The sequence below is a fragment of the Mustela erminea genome, chromosome 9, assembly GCF_009829155.1.
Source record: "Mustela erminea isolate mMusErm1 chromosome 9, mMusErm1.Pri, whole genome shotgun sequence".
NCBI lineage: Eukaryota > Metazoa > Chordata > Mammalia > Carnivora > Mustelidae > Mustela > Mustela erminea.
In genome coordinates this window covers 96,172,969-96,191,890 of record NC_045622.1, presented here as the reverse complement: position 1 = coordinate 96,191,890, position 18,922 = coordinate 96,172,969, and the positions used below count along the sequence as shown (strand labels likewise).

General features: G+C 41.3%; 2 protein-coding genes across 8 annotated transcripts in view; one reads left to right on the top strand and one right to left on the bottom strand.

The window, feature by feature from the left end:
• Positions 1-8,157, bottom strand: part of ATG13 (autophagy related 13) — a 57,426-nt gene extending 49,269 nt beyond the window's left edge. For 2 of the 6 annotated variants that reach the window (XM_032356870.1, XM_032356873.1), the window contains exons 1-2: positions 7,808-8,156; positions 7,303-7,419 (exon numbers count right to left, since the gene is read on the bottom strand). The gene's annotated coding sequence lies outside the window, so the exon portion shown is untranslated. Of the gene's footprint in view, positions 1-7,302; positions 7,420-7,807 lie in introns of all 6 variants that reach the window. The other 4 variants (XM_032356874.1, XM_032356871.1, XM_032356875.1 and 1 more) reach the window with 4 other exon arrangements.
• A 287-nt stretch (positions 8,158-8,444) lies between these two features.
• HARBI1 (harbinger transposase derived 1) lies at positions 8,445-18,922 on the top strand. Of its 2 annotated transcripts, none has more exons than XM_032356877.1 (3): positions 8,445-8,466; positions 9,514-10,332; positions 17,508-18,922. In XM_032356877.1, exons 2-3 carry the CDS (start codon positions 9,663-9,665, stop codon positions 17,885-17,887), a joined length of 1,050 nt encoding a protein of 349 aa, XP_032212768.1. In that variant the 5' UTR covers positions 8,445-8,466; positions 9,514-9,662; the 3' UTR covers positions 17,888-18,922. The 2 variants fall into 2 exon arrangements, with proteins under 2 accessions (XP_032212768.1, XP_032212767.1); XM_032356876.1 differs by lacking the exon at positions 8,445-8,466 and adding an exon at positions 8,473-8,568.

Below are 18,922 nucleotides of genomic sequence, written 5' to 3'. Positions count from 1 at the left end.
TTCTTTATATATACCTACAAAGGGAATTACTGGGTCATATGGTAATTCAACATTTAACTTTTTGAGAAACTGCCAAAGTGTCTTCCAAAGCAGCCATACCATTTTACATTAGGTAATGGGTTGAATTTTAAGATTAGCACACAAAATGAGGACAAAAGGGATAGAGATGACAGATATTATGTATAGGTCTTTCTTCTTTTCCTTCTTCTCCAAGTATTTCTTTGTTCTTCATAGTCTATCTCTGTTCCTCCTTTCCATTTTTATCCATAATATACAATCCAGAAAAACATGCTACTGCTGTACTATTTTTTTTAATTTATAAAAACAGTGTATATGTTTTCTCTCAGAAAACAACAAAGTGCAGTTATAATTTGTATTATTTCAAGATAAATATTTTAAAGTTTTTACTATAAAAATTTTTAAACATAACTATCTTCAACAATGTGGGATAAGGTCTGTCCTTGGTCTCTGCCAGAAACACATGTAACTTCTTTCTGGAAGACAATGATGTCACCCTAGGCTCCAAATTACCTCTATGATTTTTCATATACAATACCTGGCACATAAAAAATAAACTGGGCATTCATGGAGATAAACCTAAATGATCCAAATCTAACAGATACAATAGACATTAAAAGTATATTAATAATCAGACATTCTTAAAATTACTATGCTTAATATGTTCAATTAAATAAAGCACAAAATTGAGGACTTTGACAGAGAACTAAACAATGCAAAAAGAACTAAGGAGAAATTCTAGAACTAAAAAAAAAAAAAAAAAAAGACTAAGTTAAGAACTCAATGGTTAAAAAAAAAAAACAACAAACTCAATGGTTGAGTCTAATAGCAGATTAGACCAGCAGAAGACAGAAACAGTGAACATGAATACAGACCAGAAAGAAAGTATCAGGAATAAAGTACAGAAGAGCAAAAGGACAGAAAAGAAAGAAAAGAAAGACATAAAGTGACCATATACTCTTGGGATACTTTTGAGAACGAAAGGGCATGAATTAAGGTATTTAGTCATACCATGACAATAGGTAAAAAATGACACAGGTGGTTACCTGAGACATGGGGGACACAGGGAAAGGTCTAACATAAATGTAAGTGGAGTCTCAGAGGGAGAGGAGAAAGAATATGAGAGAAGCAAAATTAGGAAATATATAGCTGAGAATTTTCACGTAAAGGGGTAATGACAAAATAAAGCCTGGGTGGCTCAGTCAGTTAAGCATCTGCCTTCGGCTTGGACTATGATCCAAGGGTCCTGGGATCAAGCCCCACATTGGGCTCCCTGCTCAGCGAGGAGCCTGCTTCTCCCTATCCCTCTGTCTGCTGCCCCTCACTTGGGCTCTATCAAATAATGAAATATTTTTTTTTTTAAAAAGTGTGGTCTGGCCAGATTACCAGGGGTCATGAAAGTGAGGAAAAGAGGCTCTAGAGGATTACTAGGAGTCAGTGCAGATTCTTCTTTGGGTAAGATTTAGGGACATTAATCTGAATACAGAGAGGGGAGAATAAAGTAAAGGGACAAAAAGTGGAGACTAGCTAGGAAGCTACTTCAGCAATCCAGATGGGGAATTGGTGATACATTAGATTTAAGGTGATGTAGACAACAAAGAAGAAAAGAGGCAAATACTTCAGAGAAACAACTGAATAATTTGGCAAGAGATTATATAAAATGACTCCAGATAATATCTCTAGTCCTTAAAACTGGAAAAAGTTAGGGGCTCCTGGGTGGCTCTGTCAGTTGTGTCTGACTCTTGATTTTGGCTCAGGTCTTGATCTCAGGGTTATGAGTTCAAGATCCCCGTTGGGCTCCATACTGGGCATGGAGTCTACTAATAAAAAAAAGGTGGGGAATAGTTAACTAAAGTTTACCAAAAAAACAATCTTTTCCAGGTTCTTTTTCCTTTTTTAAAGATTTTATTTATTTATTTGAGATAGAGTGAGAGCAAGCACACAAGCAGGCGTAGGGGTAGAGGGCGAGGGAAAAGCAGACTCCCCACTGAGCAGGGAGCCTGACCTGAGGCGTAATCCTAGGATCCTGGGATCATCATCTGAGCCAAAGGCAAACACTTAACTGACTGGGCCAACCAGGAACCCCTGTTTTCCAGTTTTTAACATAGAGTTTTTTTAATGTTTTAGATTCAGAATAAAAAGCTCAATATGGGGGCGCCTGGGTGGCTCAGTGGGTTAAGCCACTGCCTTCGGCTCAGGTCATGATCTCAGAGTCCTGGGATCAAGCCCCGCATCGGGCTCTCTGCTCAGCAGGGAGCCTGCTTCCTCCTCTCTCTCTGCCTGCCTCTCTGCCTGCTTGTGATCTCTGTCTGTCAAATAAATAAATAAAAATCTTTAAAAAAAAAAAAAAAAAGCTCAATATGGCAAATCAGTAACATTTAAGAAAAAATAGCTAAGTACAGGAGCCCCTGAGTGGCTCAGTGGGTTAAGCCTTTGCCTTTGGCTTGGGTCATGATCTCAGGGTCCTAGGATTGAGCCCCCCATCAGGCTCTCTGCTTAGCAGGGAGACTACTTTCCCCTCTCTCTCTGCCTGCCTCTCTGTCTACTTGTGATCTCTCTCTCTCTGTGTCAAATAAATAAATAAAATCTTAAAAAAAAAAAAGTTAAGTACAATTTGAAGTACAAACAGAAAACAGTAATTTCCCCACTTTCCAAACATTAGGGTTATTATTAAATTGTAGAGAACCTCTTTTCCACTGAGAAAGTTCTTTGCAGACAAATAAGGAACAGAATAGAAAGGTTTAAACAACTGAAATAGTCTTCCTAGCTAAGAGTTACAAAGAAAGTTTGAAAATAAAGAAACAGCACAGATATACTCAGCTTAAAAAAAAAAAAAAAAAAAGGAAGACGAAAGAAAAGAAAAAGAAAGCCAAAGTAGCAATATTTATAGCAGCATTTTAGGCCAAAAGTGATGAAATGAGATTAAAAGGGATATTGAATAATGACAAAATACTCTCAGAAAATATAATTGCCATAAACTTTATACAGAAGTAATATAGCAATAAAATACATAAAGCAAAAATTCCTAGAGTTACTACTCGAGAGTTTGATCAAACCAAAACGATACCTGAAGATTCAACATACCTCTTTGACAACAGCTCAAGTAGACATAAACAAAAACATAGAGGATCTGAATAATAAAACCAATTTTCAATATATGTAATGGTATATTGGGCAAGTCACTCAATCTTTCTAGACCTCAAATTCCTTTCTTATAAAATGTCAGTAAGTAATACCTACCTCACAGGATTGTGGTGAGGATTAAATGAGACGGTTCCTATAAAGAGTACTTGCTATATATATGAAACCTTCAATAAAGACCTTGTTATCTAACTCAACCTTTCACATTCTTCTCTCAGGTTCAAGGAATATAAGAAATTAATCGTGCTCTTGACTGTTAAAAAAATTTCCTAGATGCTTTTGCCCATAATCCAATAAACTAGAAATATACAACAAAAAGTTAACCACATATAAATTAAGAAGTTTTTTATAACAGACATTGAAATAAAAACCAAAATTGCAATTATCTAGAAATAAAATGGAGAATATCTGACAACCAAAAAATGAGATACAGCAAAAGAAATATTCAGAAGAAAATGTATAGCCTTAAATGACTTTATAATTTAAAAACTTAAGCATTCAATTTAAGAAACCAGAAGTAAGGGCGCCTGGGTGGCTCAGTGGGTTAAGCCGCTGCCTTCGGCTCAGGTCATGATCTCAGGGTCCTGGGATCGAGTCCCGCATCGGGTTCTCTGCTCCGCGGGGAGCCTGCTTCCTCCTCTCTCTCTCTCTGCCTGCCTCTCTGCCTACTTGTGATCTCTCTGTGTCAAATGAATAAATAAAATCTTTAAAAAAAAAAGAAACCAGAAGTAAAATAAACCGAAAGAAAATGGGAGGTGGAAGTAAAAATAAAGCCAGGCTCGGGCCGCCTGGGTGGCTCAATGGGTTAAAGCCTCTGCCTTCGGCTCGGGTCCTGATCCCAGGGTCCTGGGATTGAGGCCCACATTGGGCTCTGTGCTCTGTGGGGAGCCTGCTTCCTCCTCTCTCTCTGCCTGCCTCTCTGTCTACTTGTGATCTTTGTCTGTCAAATAAATAAATAAAATCTTTAAAATAAAAAAATTAATAAAATAAAATAAAATAAAGCCAAGCTTAACTAACTATTTATTTTGAAGAATAAATTAGGCCAAATATCTGGTCTCTTGAACATTCCAACAGAAACAGATTCAGGAGTAAAAACACCCTTAAACTTCTACTTAAAAGAGGACATTTAAATCTCAGTATTTCTCAGTATAATTTCTCTCCTAACGACTTAATAGTTGTGGACAATACAGGAGGAATTGGAGGGGCTGGGGAACAAACAAATCTTAACACTGGAGAGAATATAAAAGGATTTTAAACTCTGTATTTCTTTCACACTTGTATGAATCAAAACTCAAAAGTGAAAGCAGCATTTTCCAAAATAATAGTATTAAGTTAGCACTTCTATAAATTCTTTATTTACCTTTATTTTACTAAGAAGATACTACTGTCAGATAGTCAACTAAGTTGTTTTTCTAAGTAGTGGTGCCCTTCTCTTGTAACCAAGGACATATGGGGGACACCATGAAGGCAAAACAAATTTCCTGTGTTACCTACAGTGGCATTTAAAGGATTTCTCTAATAAACTAGCCCAGCTTATAGTTAAAAACAACTATTTTAAATTAATTTTAAATCCCTTTAAGGATTTGAAAAATTTAAACTAATTTTACATTCCTCTAAGGATTTAAAATCCTTTTAGGATTTAAAACCCAAACTGAAAGAAAACTTTGTGGACAGTCTGTGGGCAGAAGCCTAGAGAGCCTCCTTTTCATTCTTCCTGGCTGTAACATCCTTATCATCCTATCAAGGACCACTTGAAGAGCTTTTATTGGTCTCCACAATTTGACTGAGAGGAAGCAAGAACCAGCAACCGGTACACCCTCTCATCTATTAAACTCATGCACTAGAAAACGGTGCTTTACTCAGCTCAACACCTCATAGGGGAAATTACTTCCAAATTATCCACATATAAAATCTAAGTAACCTTTATTCAAGAATTAACTTTTAGGAAAAAAATTAACTTTTAGTAAGGTACATGTATTTGAAGACTCTGAGGTCAACATACAAGGGGTGTCTGGGTGGCTCAGGTCAAGATCTCAGGATCCTGGGATGGAGCCCTAAGTCAGGCTCTCTACTCAGTGGGAAGCCTGCTTCTCCCTCCCAACTACCCTTGCTTGTGTTCCCTGTCTCGCTGTCTGTCAAATAAATAAAATCCTAAAAAAAAAAAAAAAAATCAACATGCAAGCCATTAAAAAATAAAAAACAAAAGTGAAAAATAAGTTGAAAAACAAAGATCATAACGAGGAATTTTTTTTAGGTGTACTCTTCGTTTTGTAATCTAAGCAGCACTCCAACCAGTGTTATCATTATTCATCTCTTCCATAATAAAGTAGAAAATGTTTTAAAAGGAAAGAAGTCTTTAAAACAAGTTTCAGGGACACCTGGGTAGTAGCACAGTCAGTTAAGTGCAGGACCCTTGATTTCAGCTCAGGTCTGATCTCACCGTTATGAGATCAGGACCCAAGTCGCCCAGTGCTCAGTGCCCAGTGCCCTTGGGTCTTTTCCCCCTCTGCTCCTCCCCACTGCGTGCGTGCTGGCACACTCTCTCTCTCTCAAATAAATAAATCTTTAAAAATGAAATTTCTGGTGTTTTTAGGTATTGCTAAGACTAAATAACTTCTCTCCAGATAAAGATTCCAAAAAAAACCTTCAATTTCCATTTGAACAAAATATAAATGCAGAATATTGGGAATGCACCTTATCAAGTGGGTACTTTTTCTGAATAGTCAAAATTATCTTCAAAAAAATCACTCATACAGTAGGACTTAGGTCTTTGAAAGCTCAAATTAATGTCTTCTTTTTGCATTTAGGCTATGGGCACCTTGCTCTGAGTCATGGAGGTCCTAAGCTAATACAGCTAAATCAGAGCAGATGGGGGCAGGAAAGACAACAGGAAAGATTTCTTGCCTTCACCTCCATACAGTATAATCCCACTATGCACATATGGTAGGACTCCACTGTCTAGCCGATTCTTAGTCCTTATATAAAACAATGTAATAGGGAGTGTTTAGAGCTCAAGATCTACAGTTTTTGGTTCAATTTTTAAAATTCAATTTTAGGGGCGCCTGGGTGGCTCAGTGTGTTAAGCTCTGCCTTCGGCTCAGGACAGGATCTCAGAGTCCTGGGATGGAGCCCCACATCGGGCTCTCTGCTCAGCAGGGAGCCTGCTTCCCCTTCTCTCTCTGCCTGACTCTCTGCCTATCTGTGATCCCTCTGTCTGTCAAATAAAATAAAATCTTTAAAAAAAGATTTATTAAAAAATAAATAAATAAATAAAATTCAATTTTAATAACCACTCCTAAGGGAAAAATACAAATGCACAATAAAAAGAGTTACGTGTTAAGTATAATAATGGAAAATCCAGTGCTTTGCAATTTTTATGAAATATGAATCTCAAAAGTTGCCATATCCTTAACTTTACACCCAAAAGGGTGTAATTTGAAGACAGTGCATGAATTAACTACATTCATCTCATTATACGGATCAATATATTTGATACCTGCTTCAGCACTTACTCATCATTCACTGTGCATTAAAAATATTAACTCAGGATTCCATTTCACAAGCATTTATGTCTGCTCAGCTGAAAAATGGAGATGAAAACAAAACTTTTATAATTTAGTTGGGGCCACAAAATCCATACATGAAAAGGATTAACATTCATAAAACATACGAAAACCTAGAAATAAACTTAGTGTAAAGAAGGGGTCTGTTGGGGGCGCCTGGGTGGCTCAGTGGGTTAAAGCCTCTGCCTTCGGCTCAGGTCATGATCCCAGCGTCCGGGGATGGAGCACAGCATCCGGCTCTCTGCTCAGCAGGGAGCCTGCTTCCTCCTCTCTCTCTCTGCCTGCCTCTTTGCCTACTTGTGATCTCACTCTGTCAAATAAATAAATAAAATCTTAAAATAAAAGGGGTCTGTTGTGTATTACTGCACATTTCCTACTGTAAGTGTTTAATAAATTCTACCATCTTAGCAGATGAGTTTTAAACTAAGTACAATGATCCAGCTCGCCCGCTCTCTCTCTAAACGGAAAATACTAAAAGTGAAATGCTACGCTCAATTGACAGGGCAAGCTGAAAACTGACCTGGAAAGTGAAAACGGACATGAGTTAGTGATGAACCCCAAAAGGTGCTTAGCCACTTACCCAGAGATTTATTAAATGAGAACGGATCGCCGGTTTCCACAAGTCGTTCCACTGCCAGTAAGAAGACAGTCGTGAACCTTGGGGTCCCTTTTTTCACTAGTCAACAGTCACCCTCACCTACACGCGGAGTACATATTTGGCACTCAGCAAGTTTTGTTTTGTTTTGTTTTCTTCCCAACAAATCTTGATTGAATGAAAACCTACCTCACTCATATTGGTACCAACCCCGGAGTTAGGGTCCCCCAAATTACCTCCAAAAACCTTACGACATAACCCAAAGAGCTGAGAAAGTAGAGACGAAAGCTTTGTGGACTTCTGTTAAGACTAGGGGCCATCGAGAGCCAACGGGGCCTAAACCAACCCGACTTCCCAAAGAAAGGTCTAGGGACTGTTCTGGGGCTACTTGGCTTAGTCCTCACAAGGAGGTACCCGTTAGGCCGCAGATCCATTGCCTCCCACCCGGGGGCGCTGAATGTTCTGGGGGTATCCCCACTAAAGTTAGTACCTGCAAAGCTGCGACACAGAGAGTGGCTCGGGGCTCTCATTACGGAGGCCGGGGCCTGGGGCCGGCCAGCTGCGTCTCTTGGATGAGGACTCCTGCACTCCGTAGCTGCGGGGACAGCAGGGGTCGCAGATAGACACTTCACGCCTCAGGAGGCTCGTGGTTCGTGGGCCCCGGGTGTTTCACTCACAGGACTGCGCGAGTTGTCGCACTCACGTTGATTCGCGTTCTTCCAGAGCGCCCTCACAGCTCTATCGATCACTACTGCCTGAAGCCTAGCAGCCGGTCGCCTCCCGGCGCCGCCATCGTTAGTGTTTGTTTTCATCCGCTCGGATGAAGGCGGGGGGAGGAAGAGGGCTATGGGGGAAATATAGCTGCGTAACTTCATCCGCACTTTCGCTACAGGGTGGACTCCTTATTTCATCCCTTTTTTCTTAATTCCCATAAAAGTTGATTTCCTTCCCATGTAAATCTTTCTCACTAATTTTTCCAAGTGTCTCAGAAGGAAAGAACGGCATAAAGGCGGGGGACAGAGGGTCTTTGAAAGAGTGAAAACTTTGGGTTAACTGTGGAATGTGCGCCATCGAACCTCACGCTGCCGCGGAAGCGGCTGTGAGGACGCGGCGTGGGGAGACCGCTGACGCGAGGGGGCGGTGCCTATGGTGAGCGGCGTGGCGACCAGTCCGAGGTCGCTGGTTCCAGTGCAGGGCCGGACCGGCTGGGTGGGTGGGAAGTGCTGCCAGTAACGCCGCAGCCTCGGAGAGGTGGGTGACGGGCCTTCGCTGGCTTTGAGTGGCCGGCGCAATCAGATTTCTAAGTATCTTTTCTAAGGCACCTTTTATAAGTGGCGGAGTCGCCTCCCAGCTCTAACTCATCTAGCCTCTTTTGCGCTTTTATCCTAACCTGTCTGGGCTTTCGTGCTTCCTGGGCCTCAGCCTCACGATTTGGATTTCGTGCGGAGAAGGCATGGCTTGTTGTTCGAGCACACGATCTGTGTCCACCTGGCTGGATTGCGGGCAGTTTTTTGCCCATACCTGTCTTGCTAGACTGGTTTGAGCACCCCACACGTCCCTCTCGTACTTACCCCGTGGAGCCAAAAGGTTTGGGTAATGAAACCAGGCGTGACTAATTCCTGACCCGCGTAGTTAAGACTTACGTCAGCCAGTTTGTGGCCTGTGTAGTTAAGTGCAGACCTCTTCTACTTTATGAATAATTACGCTATCGCCTCCATTAATCTTTTTTTTTTAAGATGTTATTTTTAAGTAATCTCTACATCCAACATGGAGTTGGAAGTTAAAACCCAGAGATGAAGAGACCCTCCACTTGGTTCTAAACCAGCCAGGTGCCCCTCCTCCATTAATCTTGTGCTCTTGGGGTTCAAATGTCAAGCATTAAGTGAGCCATCAAAATCATCCCACATTTTCTTTTCCTTCCTTCTTTCCTTTCTTCCTTCCTTCCTTCCTTCCTTCCTTTCTTCAGACTGTAGGGTTGAGGGAGCTGCTCTGCTACATACAAAACAACTCCCATTATCTTTCAAACCACCGAGCATTTCGTGCAGCCATGTGTTAGTGGAGCAAAGCCCAGATTTACAGGTACAGCACCTTTTGCCTGGACAGATTGAAGTTTGAGAAAAGGAGCTGTTGTAGCCTTTGAATCATTTTAAAGTCTTTGGTCGGTTTCTAATGCTTTTTTTCTTTTAACCTTTACAGAGAGAAGATTACAAATGCCAGAGCCATTTAACTGATGGTTAACTGCTGAATTCTGACACTTCTTTAAATACCTTCTTGCACCAACATCTTTACTGAGAGGAATTCAGGAAAAGTAGCAGAGGGAAGGAGAAATCACATTTACATGTACCATGGCTATACCAATAACAGTACTTGACTGTGATCTCTTGCTCTATGGCCGAGGTCACCGGACATTGGACCGCTTTAAGCTGGATGACGTGACTGATGAATACTTGATGTCTATGTATGGGTTTCCTCGACAGTTCATTTATTACTTGGTGGAGCTCTTGGGGGCAAGTCTTTCTAGACCTACTCAGAGATCCAGAGCTATTAGCCCAGAGACACAGATCCTTGCAGCACTGGGCTTCTATACTTCAGGTTCCTTCCAGACTCGGATGGGAGATGCTATTGGAATCAGTCAGGCATCTATGAGTCGCTGTGTTGCCAATGTCACCGAAGCACTTGTGGAAAGAGCCACACAGTTCATTCGCTTTCCAGCAGATGAAACCTCCGTGCAGGCTCTAAAGGATGAATTCTATGGGTTAGCCGGGATGCCAGGGGTTATAGGGGTGGTTGACTGTATCCATGTGGCAATCAAGGCACCGAATGCTGAAGACCTTTCCTATGTGAACCGCAAAGGACTGCATTCTTTAAACTGCCTGATGGTGTGTGACATTAGAGGGGCACTAATGACTGTGGAGACCAACTGGCCAGGCAGCCTCCAGGACTATGCTGTGCTGCAGCAGTCTTCCCTCAGTAGTCATTTCGAAGCTGGAATACACAAAGATAGCTGGCTGCTTGGTAAGTTTTCAGGTGCACACGCTTCATTTTGTAGCCCCAGAAAAATGATGTAACAGAGCAGAATGAAATTTGAGAATCTATAGACCTGAGTCTCAGTCCTGTTCTTTTTTTTAATGAGACCTCAGGTGAGAACTCTGAGTCGGCGTCATCGTCTTCTTCTTTTTTTTTTTTTTAAGATTTTATTTATTTATTTGACAGACAGAGATCACAAGTAGGCAGAGAGGCAGGCAGAGAGAGAGGAGGAAGCAGACTCCCTGCTGAGCAGAGAGCCCAAGGCGATGCGGGGCTCGTTCCCAGGACCCTGGGATCCTGACCTGAGCCGAAGGGAGAGGCTTTATTTAATCCACTGAGCCACCCAGGCGCCCCTCTCTGAGTCTTAATTTAAAAAAAAAAAAGAACACTTTAAGGACATTTTATTAAAGTTTAAAAACACAATACTTGGTCCAGAGCCTCACTTCTAAGGATTTATCTTGAGACATATGGTCATAAGTAGGAACACTGGTGATGGGAAATAAAGTTAAGCTGTGGCAGTGTTTTGTAGTTGGAAACAGGAGCAACAACAACCCTACAAAAACATTCCCCTTTAATACAGCTGAAGTTCTTAATAAGGACAGATGTGGTTAAATATAATAGATCTCTTCAACTGAGCCTTAATTTTTATCATGTGTAAAATGTTAAAAATAATGCCAACATGGGCGCCTGGGTGGCTCAGTGGGTTAAGCCGCTGCCTTCGGCTCAGGTCGTGATCTCAGGGTCCTGGGATCGAGTCCCGCATCGGGTTCTCTGCTCCGCGGGGAGCCTGCTTCCTCCTCTCTCTCTCTCTGCCTGCCTCTCTGCCTACTTGTGATCTCTCTGTGTCAAATGAATAAATAAAATCTTTAAAAAAAAAAATAATGCCAACAGGGGCGCCTGGGTGACTCAGTGGGTTAAAGCCTCTGCCTTCAGCTCAGGTCATGATCTCAGGGTCCTGGGATCAAGCCCCACATCAGGCTCTCTGCTCAGTGGGAAGCCTGCTCTCCGCGCACCCCCACCCCCACCCCACCGCCTGCTGCTCTGCCTACTCCGGATCTCTCTCTCTGTTTAATAAATAAAATCTCTGGGGAGCCTGGGCGGCTCAGTGGGTTAAAGCCTCTGCCTTCGGCTCAGGTCATGATCTCAGGGTCCTGGGAACGAGCCCCGCATCGCATCGGGCTCTCTGCTCAGCAGGGAGTCTGCTTCCTCCTCTCTCTCTGCCTGCCTCTCTGTCTGCTTGTGATTTCTGTCTGTCAAATAAATAAATAAATCTTTATTAAAAAAATAATAATACCAACTGCAGTAATATCTATTGTTAGGACTAGGTGATATATGTGAGAGTTCATTATAGAGTATTGTACAAATATAAGACTTGTCATCGGTTACTGTTATTATGATATCTATATGAAAATGATAGCAGGGCACCTGGGTGGCTCAGTTGGTTAAGCATCTGCATTCGGCTGAGGTCATGATCCTGGGGTCCTGGGATTGAGCCCCAAGTCAAGTTGGACTCCCTACTTAGCAGGGAGTTTGCTTCTCCCTCTCCCCACCGACCCCGCCCTGCTTGTGCTCCCTCAGTTCTAGCTTGCTGTCTCTCAGATAAATAAAATCTTAAAAAAAAAAAAGAATGATAGCGGACAGTGCACTTCCACAGTTCTCGTGGGAGCTCACTTGACAAATCTGCTCAAGTGCCATTGGGAAGTCTGACTTAGTGACATAAGTAGGACAAGGACCCATTCAAAACGGAGCAATGCAAACTGGGGTGACTGCATAGCTGGGAGAAATATAGTTGGGTAACAGTGATAATATCCTTAATCTTGGCAGCTTGGTTCTCTGTGTGTGTTTGTTTGTTCTAAAGCTGACTATTATGTAAGCAACAGAACAAAGGTTATCTTCTATACAACATGTTATGTGAGAGATGAAAAGAAACATGAAGGATTGGAAGACCTCTCTTTCAAACCAGGGATCATATCTGCACTGTGTGTCCTCATAACAGTATTTAACATGCAGTAGACGCTCAGAAATTATTCCTTTTTAATATTCTTTGTTTCTTCCGTGTTCCAAGTGGGAAGAGACTGCTGTCAGAATGAAGTAGAGCTGCCAGGGTACTATGTGTGATGTCTTGGAACTCAGTGGTTTTCTTGAGTTGTTCCTTCTATCTTCTGTTATTAGTGTACCCCCTTCTCTTTATCCCTCTGGACCTTTTTCTTAATCCTACCTTGTGTGGGAGCTCCTGGGCATCTCGTTAGGCCATCTGTCTTCAGCTCAGGGTCCTGATTCCAGGATCTTAAAAAAAAAAAAAAAAATCCTACCTTGTGCCTTTTTTGAACTTTCAAATTTCTTTTTTTTTTTTTTAAGATTATTTATTTATTTATTTGAAAGAGAATGCAAGAGAGAGAGAACACAAGCAAGAGCACAAGGAGGAGCAGAGGGAGAGGGAGAAGCAGAACTTCCTGCTGAGCAGGGATCAGTCCCTGCCACCCCCCACATCATGACCTGAGCCGAAACCAAGAGTCAGACACTTAACTGACCGAACCACCAAGCTCATTTCTTATGGAAAATGACTTTGGTACCTTACTATAAAGCCAGCTAAAACATGCTGAGCGCTCAGAACTTGTCAGGCAATGTCGTAAGCAGTTTGCATTGGGTTGTCTCACTTAATTGTTATAAAAACTTTTGAAAAGTTAAATACTGATATCAACATGTTTATGGAGGAGGAAATTAAGGCACAGAATATCTAAGTCACTTGTGGTTAACTTTTGTTAACTTTTTTAAAAGATTATTTATTTAATTTATTTATTCGACAGGGAGAAAGCCCACAGATAGGCAGAGGGAGAGGGAGACGCAGAGAGCCCGATGCAGGGCTTGATCCCAGGACCCTGGCTGGGATCATGACCTGAGCCAAAGGCAGATGCTTAACTAACAGAGCCACACAGATGCCAATTGTGGTTAACTTTTAGAACTAGGTCACATGAAGAATTAAGTCTTTTGGCAAATAGTCTCTCTGTTAAGGACTTCAAGGTCATGTAGGAATTACTTACTCTCTTTTCCTTCACACGTTGGGACCCAGATTCAGTTGGAAATATGGCTTCAGTTTTTTTGAGGTTTTTTACAGGACATAATTGGAAATAAGGGGAAACTCTTGACAATTTTTTTTTTTAAGGTAGGCTCTACGCCCTATTTATTTATTTATTTATTTATTTTTAAGATTTTTTTTTTTTTTAAAGATTTTATTTGACAGACAGAGATCACAAGTGGGCAGAGAGGCAGGCAGAGAGAGAGGAGGAAGCAGGCCTCCTGCTGAGCAGAGAGCCTGATGTGGGGCCCGATCCCAGGACCCTGAGATCATGACCTGAGCTGAAGGCAGAGGCTGAACCCACTGAGCCACCCAGGTGCCCCTATTTTTTAAAGATTTTATTTATTTATTTGACAGAGAGAGATCACAAGCAGGCATAGAGGCAGGCAGAGAGAGAGAGGAGGAAGCAGGCTCCCTGCTGAGCAGAGAGCCCAATGCGGGACTCCATCCCAGGACCATGAGATCATGACCCGAGCCAAAGGCAGCGGCCTAACCCACTGAGCCACCCAGGCGCCCCTACGCCCTATTTAGAACTTGAACTCATGACAAGATCAAGAGTCACATACTCTACTGACTGAGCCAGCCAGGCACCCCAACTCTGATAAATTTTTATTACTTTTCTGATTACCCTTTTTACAGGAAGGGTGGAAATGAGAGAGATGGATATGGTAACAACATTTAACAAATATTTATTAAGGCCAATTTTGGTATCAGGCTATATGGTAGGCACTAGGGCGGGGAAAAGTATACCCATGTGGAAATTGATTAGTACAACTAGCAGTTCTAGCATATATTTTCTTGCAGATCCTCCATTATCACTATCAGGAAAACTAGTTTGAAGACCCCTGAACTTGTAAGGGTTTCACAAATTTTCCAGATCAAGAGAGTCATCTGGGGAATTTATTAAAAATACACATCACTGGGCCCCACTTTAAACTTTGGGAATGAGAATTGTCAAGGAAAGAATATAGACATCCATTTTTAACAGGTGCGTCAAGTGATTCGTACAAATAGATAAGTTTGTAAAACACTGGTATCTAAAGGATGTGTTGGATAAGAGGGTAATATTTTGGGGAAGATTGGCAGGATTATGAGGATAACAAGATGTTAAAAAAGTTAAGATGGCTGATCGTATCTTAACACGCATCAGATTTGTGAAATAGTTCTAAATTTGCCAAATGTAGAATTGACTATAATTCCCTTTGTGATTTTTTTTTTTTAGGTTTATGTTTTGTTTTTAGTAGGAAATCATTTTTTTTTAAGATTTTATTTATTTTATTGACAGAGAGAAATCACAACTAGATGGAGAGGCAGGCAGAGAGAGAGAGAGAGAGGGAAGCAGGCTCCCTGCTGAGCAGAGAGCCCGATGCGGGACTCGATCCCAGGACCCCGAGATCATGACCCAAGCCGAAGGCAGCGGCTCAACCCACTGAGCCACCCAGGCGCCCAGTAGGAAATCATTTTGATAAAGTTTACAACCAAGAACAATATTATGCTACTTAGATACAATATAAACAAATGCAGAGAAATGACAAACATAAAATTCAGAATAGTGTTTCTATCAAAGGAGGGATATATAGGAGCCTCTGAATTTTTTTTTAGCATATTTTTACCATGGTGTCATCCCTTCATCTCCTCATTCTCATCTGTCCCTTCAGAACTGCATTACCTTATTCCTCTTCTTTAAATGTACCTGCTCCTACAAAGAATCCAGCCTGAGTTCTTACTTCTTCAGCTCTTGGTCTGGTCTTGTTAAGCAGCTTTGGGTAAGATCTGCCAGAATGTCTTGTGGATGACTGATCATGTAAGCAGTTGTAATCTGTTTAGCAGTTCTGATCCTAATCCCCTCCTGAGTGTCTGTTTTCCAGTGGTGCTTGGATTATAATCAGTTAATGACCATGGGGCATGTTATAAAAGGTCTGCATTAACTAGCTAATCCTTTATGTCTCCCCAGTTAAGGCTCATACTGTTCCATAGAGAAATGTTCAACTAATAACATTTAGTATCTGTGTCCTTTGGCATTCACCGTAAATGTTTGTCTTACTCTCTTACAGCATTACACCATTGTTTTTGTGACTTTTGAGTCTGACATTAGCATTTAGTGACTAGCTCCTTCTGCTTCCTTTGCGTGGCATATCACAGGATGGCTACTGATATTTTGATTTTCTCATTGGTAGAATTAGTTCAATAATATCCTACCTGGCAGGGTTGGGATTGGATAATAAGAGATAATACATTCAAAGTGCCTAGATCGGGGGTATAGCTCAGTGGTAGAGCATTTGACTGCAAAGTGCCTAGATCAATGCCTGCTACATAGTAGGTATTTAATGAGTCACTGATATCATTTTCTTTATTATTTACAGCATCAGTTTCTTAAATTTAGTATTTAGTAGGTGTGAGTTCAAGTAAAATAGGTCGTACTTGGGGGGAAAGTCAACTAAATGTAAAAGTTGAAAATATCATGAGACTTATTAAATATTTAACAACATTCCAGTACGTACAATTAACACAATGTTATATGTCAATTATGTATAAGTAAAAACATAAATTTTTTTTAAGATTTTGTTATTTATTTGACAGAGATCACAAGTAGGCAGAGAGGCAGGCAGAGAGAGAGGAGGAAGCAGGCTTCCCACTGAGCAGAGAGTCCGATGCTGGGCTTGATCCCAGGACCTGGGGATCATGACCTGAGCCGAAGGCAGAGGCTTTAACCCACTGAGCCACCCAGACGACTCCATAAAAATTTTTTTTAATAAAGTTGATCCAGTACTTAAAAAATGTAAGCTCCTGAAAGAAAGGAGTCCTGTGTGTGTTTTGGAACAGGGCCTAGACTCTGAATAATCCATAACTATTTACCAAAACTGATAGTGGGTCAGGAACACAGCCATTGTGCAAGTTAGTACTCCGAGAGCCTCTTTGTCTCAGATTTCTAAGGGGTTGTGCCTCTGTGTGAGACATTTCATCTGTCAGCTGTAGTGAGTCAGGACAATTAAGCACCCCAGAAACATTGTACTGTTGTAACAGGACATTGCATCCCAGTCTTGAGCGTTATTTTGTTCTTAGCACTGCCAGAGATCATATGACAAGGAAGTCACCTTAGGAAAATGCCTCTGTATATTATTTTAATTGACTTCTGATTTGATTTCCTTATCACTGTTACTGTTTGTATCATTATATGTATGCTTTCCTTGTTAAAGTGAAATCATACCAGTTCCTCTGTTACACAGGCATTGTTCTAGTGATTGTAATATCTAGGAACACCTGAGTTCTGATCTGTGCCACAGGCACTGGGACTTTTATCTTACTGTTCTTAGTACAGGGAGAATGAATGATTGTTTTCCATGAAATACTCTGAAATCCCGAGGTAGTGCTTTCCAGATCTGACTCTTTAATGGTAAAGTTAGAAATTTTCCTCATAAGAGTTTTGAGCTCTCCTGGCTGAATTCTCTTTTTTCTCTCTTGCACTTTTTCTCTTTGGAGATTTTGAAGATTGGCTTGCTATATGATAGTTCTTACTAACCTTTTATTAAAGAACAGTATCTCTGAGTTCAGAAAATCCGGGAATTTCATTTCCTTAAGTGCCTTCACGTTCTCCCCACATTTTCTCAGGCTTGGCTTCCCCCATCCCCTTTTATTTATTTGTTTGTTTATTTTTAAAGATCTTATTTATTTATTTATTTATTTATTTGACAGAGAGAGAGAGAGAGAGAACAAGTAGGGGGAGCTGCAGAGGGAGAAGGGAGAAGCAGGCTTGAACCCAGGGCCCTGGGATCATGGCCTGAGCCGAAGGCAGCCTGTTAATTGACCCAGCCACCAAAGCACCCCGCCCTTTCTTTTTTAAGCTATCAGCCTTTTTTCTCTGTTGGTTTTAACAAGGATATTTCCAGCCAAGACCTCTGTCTTCCTTCTCGTGATCCTGGCATGCCTTCTTTTTACCATATCATTTCCCTCTTGGTTTTTCTGGGGCACAGTGCCTCCAGAGTCTTTTGCATTTTCTTATCCGTTCTGTGTATATGTTCCTGGATTTTCATTTCTGTTTGTATTCCAGTTAGAATGATTTACGATTTCTTTGGACCTTCCCCCACAGGTGACAGTTCCTTCTCTCTGCGTACTTGGCTCATGACCCCCCTTCACATTCCTGAAACCCCAGCCGAATATCGCTATAATATGGCCCATTCTGCAACTCACAGTGTGATTGAGAAGACTTTCCGAACCCTCTGCTCCCGATTTCGCTGCCTGGATGGATCCAAGGGAGCGCTGCAGTACTCACCAGAGAAGTCCAGCCACATTATCTTGGCTTGTTGTGTCCTCCACAACATCTCCCTGGAGCATGGGATGGATGTTTGGTCCTCTCCAATGACAGGACCCATGGAACAGCCCCCTGAAGAAGAGTATGAACACATGGAGTCCTTGGACCTGGAGGCTGATCGAATCCGTCAGGAGCTGATGCTCACTCATTTTAGCTAATGTGAGAGGTGGAAGGGAGGGAAATTTCCCAGAAGGAGTTGTGACAAACTTTCTGCCTCACCACCCCCTGCAGAGTTCCATCATCTAGCATGATTGCGTATGTGGACACTTGTCACAAATTGACATTTAATCTTTGTGTTTTAGAAGGGTTATGGCTGTGCCAGAATATCCCGACTCATTTGCAAATACATTAGCTAAACCAAAACCAAGCCAACAGTTCCCTACTACCCACTCAACTCCAGGTTGAGTGATTGAAAATTCACTAGCAGCAGACATTTATGATCTTGCCTACAAAATCAAAGCAAAGGGGGAAACGGCAGTCAGCCAGAATGTTTTTTATTTAATTGTCTAGAGATTTCAAATGAAAACAATATTCATTTGCCCTAAATTACTGGATGGGATTTTAGCTTTCCTACTTTGCTCCCTGTATAGGCATCATCTGAGGCAAGTGTAAAGAGCAAATTTAAGTTAGGGAATGGTCTTCTGACAAAAGTGGCTACTAATCTTGAGTTTTCAGCTTTGTGTTTTTAAGAGGATGTTAGGTACAGCCTGAAGCCTCCATCTCTAGTCTTTCTGCAGTAGTTGGACTGTGACTTGGACCTGGTTTCTAGGGAAAACATCTGGACTCCAATGTCCTCTTTCCAAACCAGAGAAGGAATTAGAGGCTAAATTGGTTTAAGAACCCAATCAACTTAAAGAAGACAAATCAAATGTAGATAAAATAGCAAGCTTACACTTTACAGATCTAAAAACCCGATAGATTGATGGGCAGAGGAGACTCACCCAGGTTTTGACAGCTCACATCTAAACAAATCACATTTCTTACGCCCATGATGTTAGAATGTCTGTTTGGCCATTCTGCTTTGAAATTCCTTGAGTAGAAGGAAGACTTAGGGAATAAAGAAGGCATTGTGAAAGCAGTAAAAAAGACATAATTTCTTGGTGTGAAATGAATTTTGGTGCTAGACCTACTTGAATATCTTGTGTGCAAAGTGATGGACAGAATTTCCCGGAAAATAAATAATCCTCCATCAA

Bases quoted from the DNA above. Each gene is read 5' to 3' on its own strand.
- HARBI1 (XM_032356877.1), top strand. From the start codon at position 9,663: ATGGCTATACCAATAACAGTACTTGACTGTGATCTCTTGCTCTATGGC. The intron at 10,333-17,507 runs GTAAGTTTTCAG...CTTCCCCCACAG, and splicing joins CAAAGATAGCTGGCTGCTTG to GTGACAGTTCCTTCTCTCTG.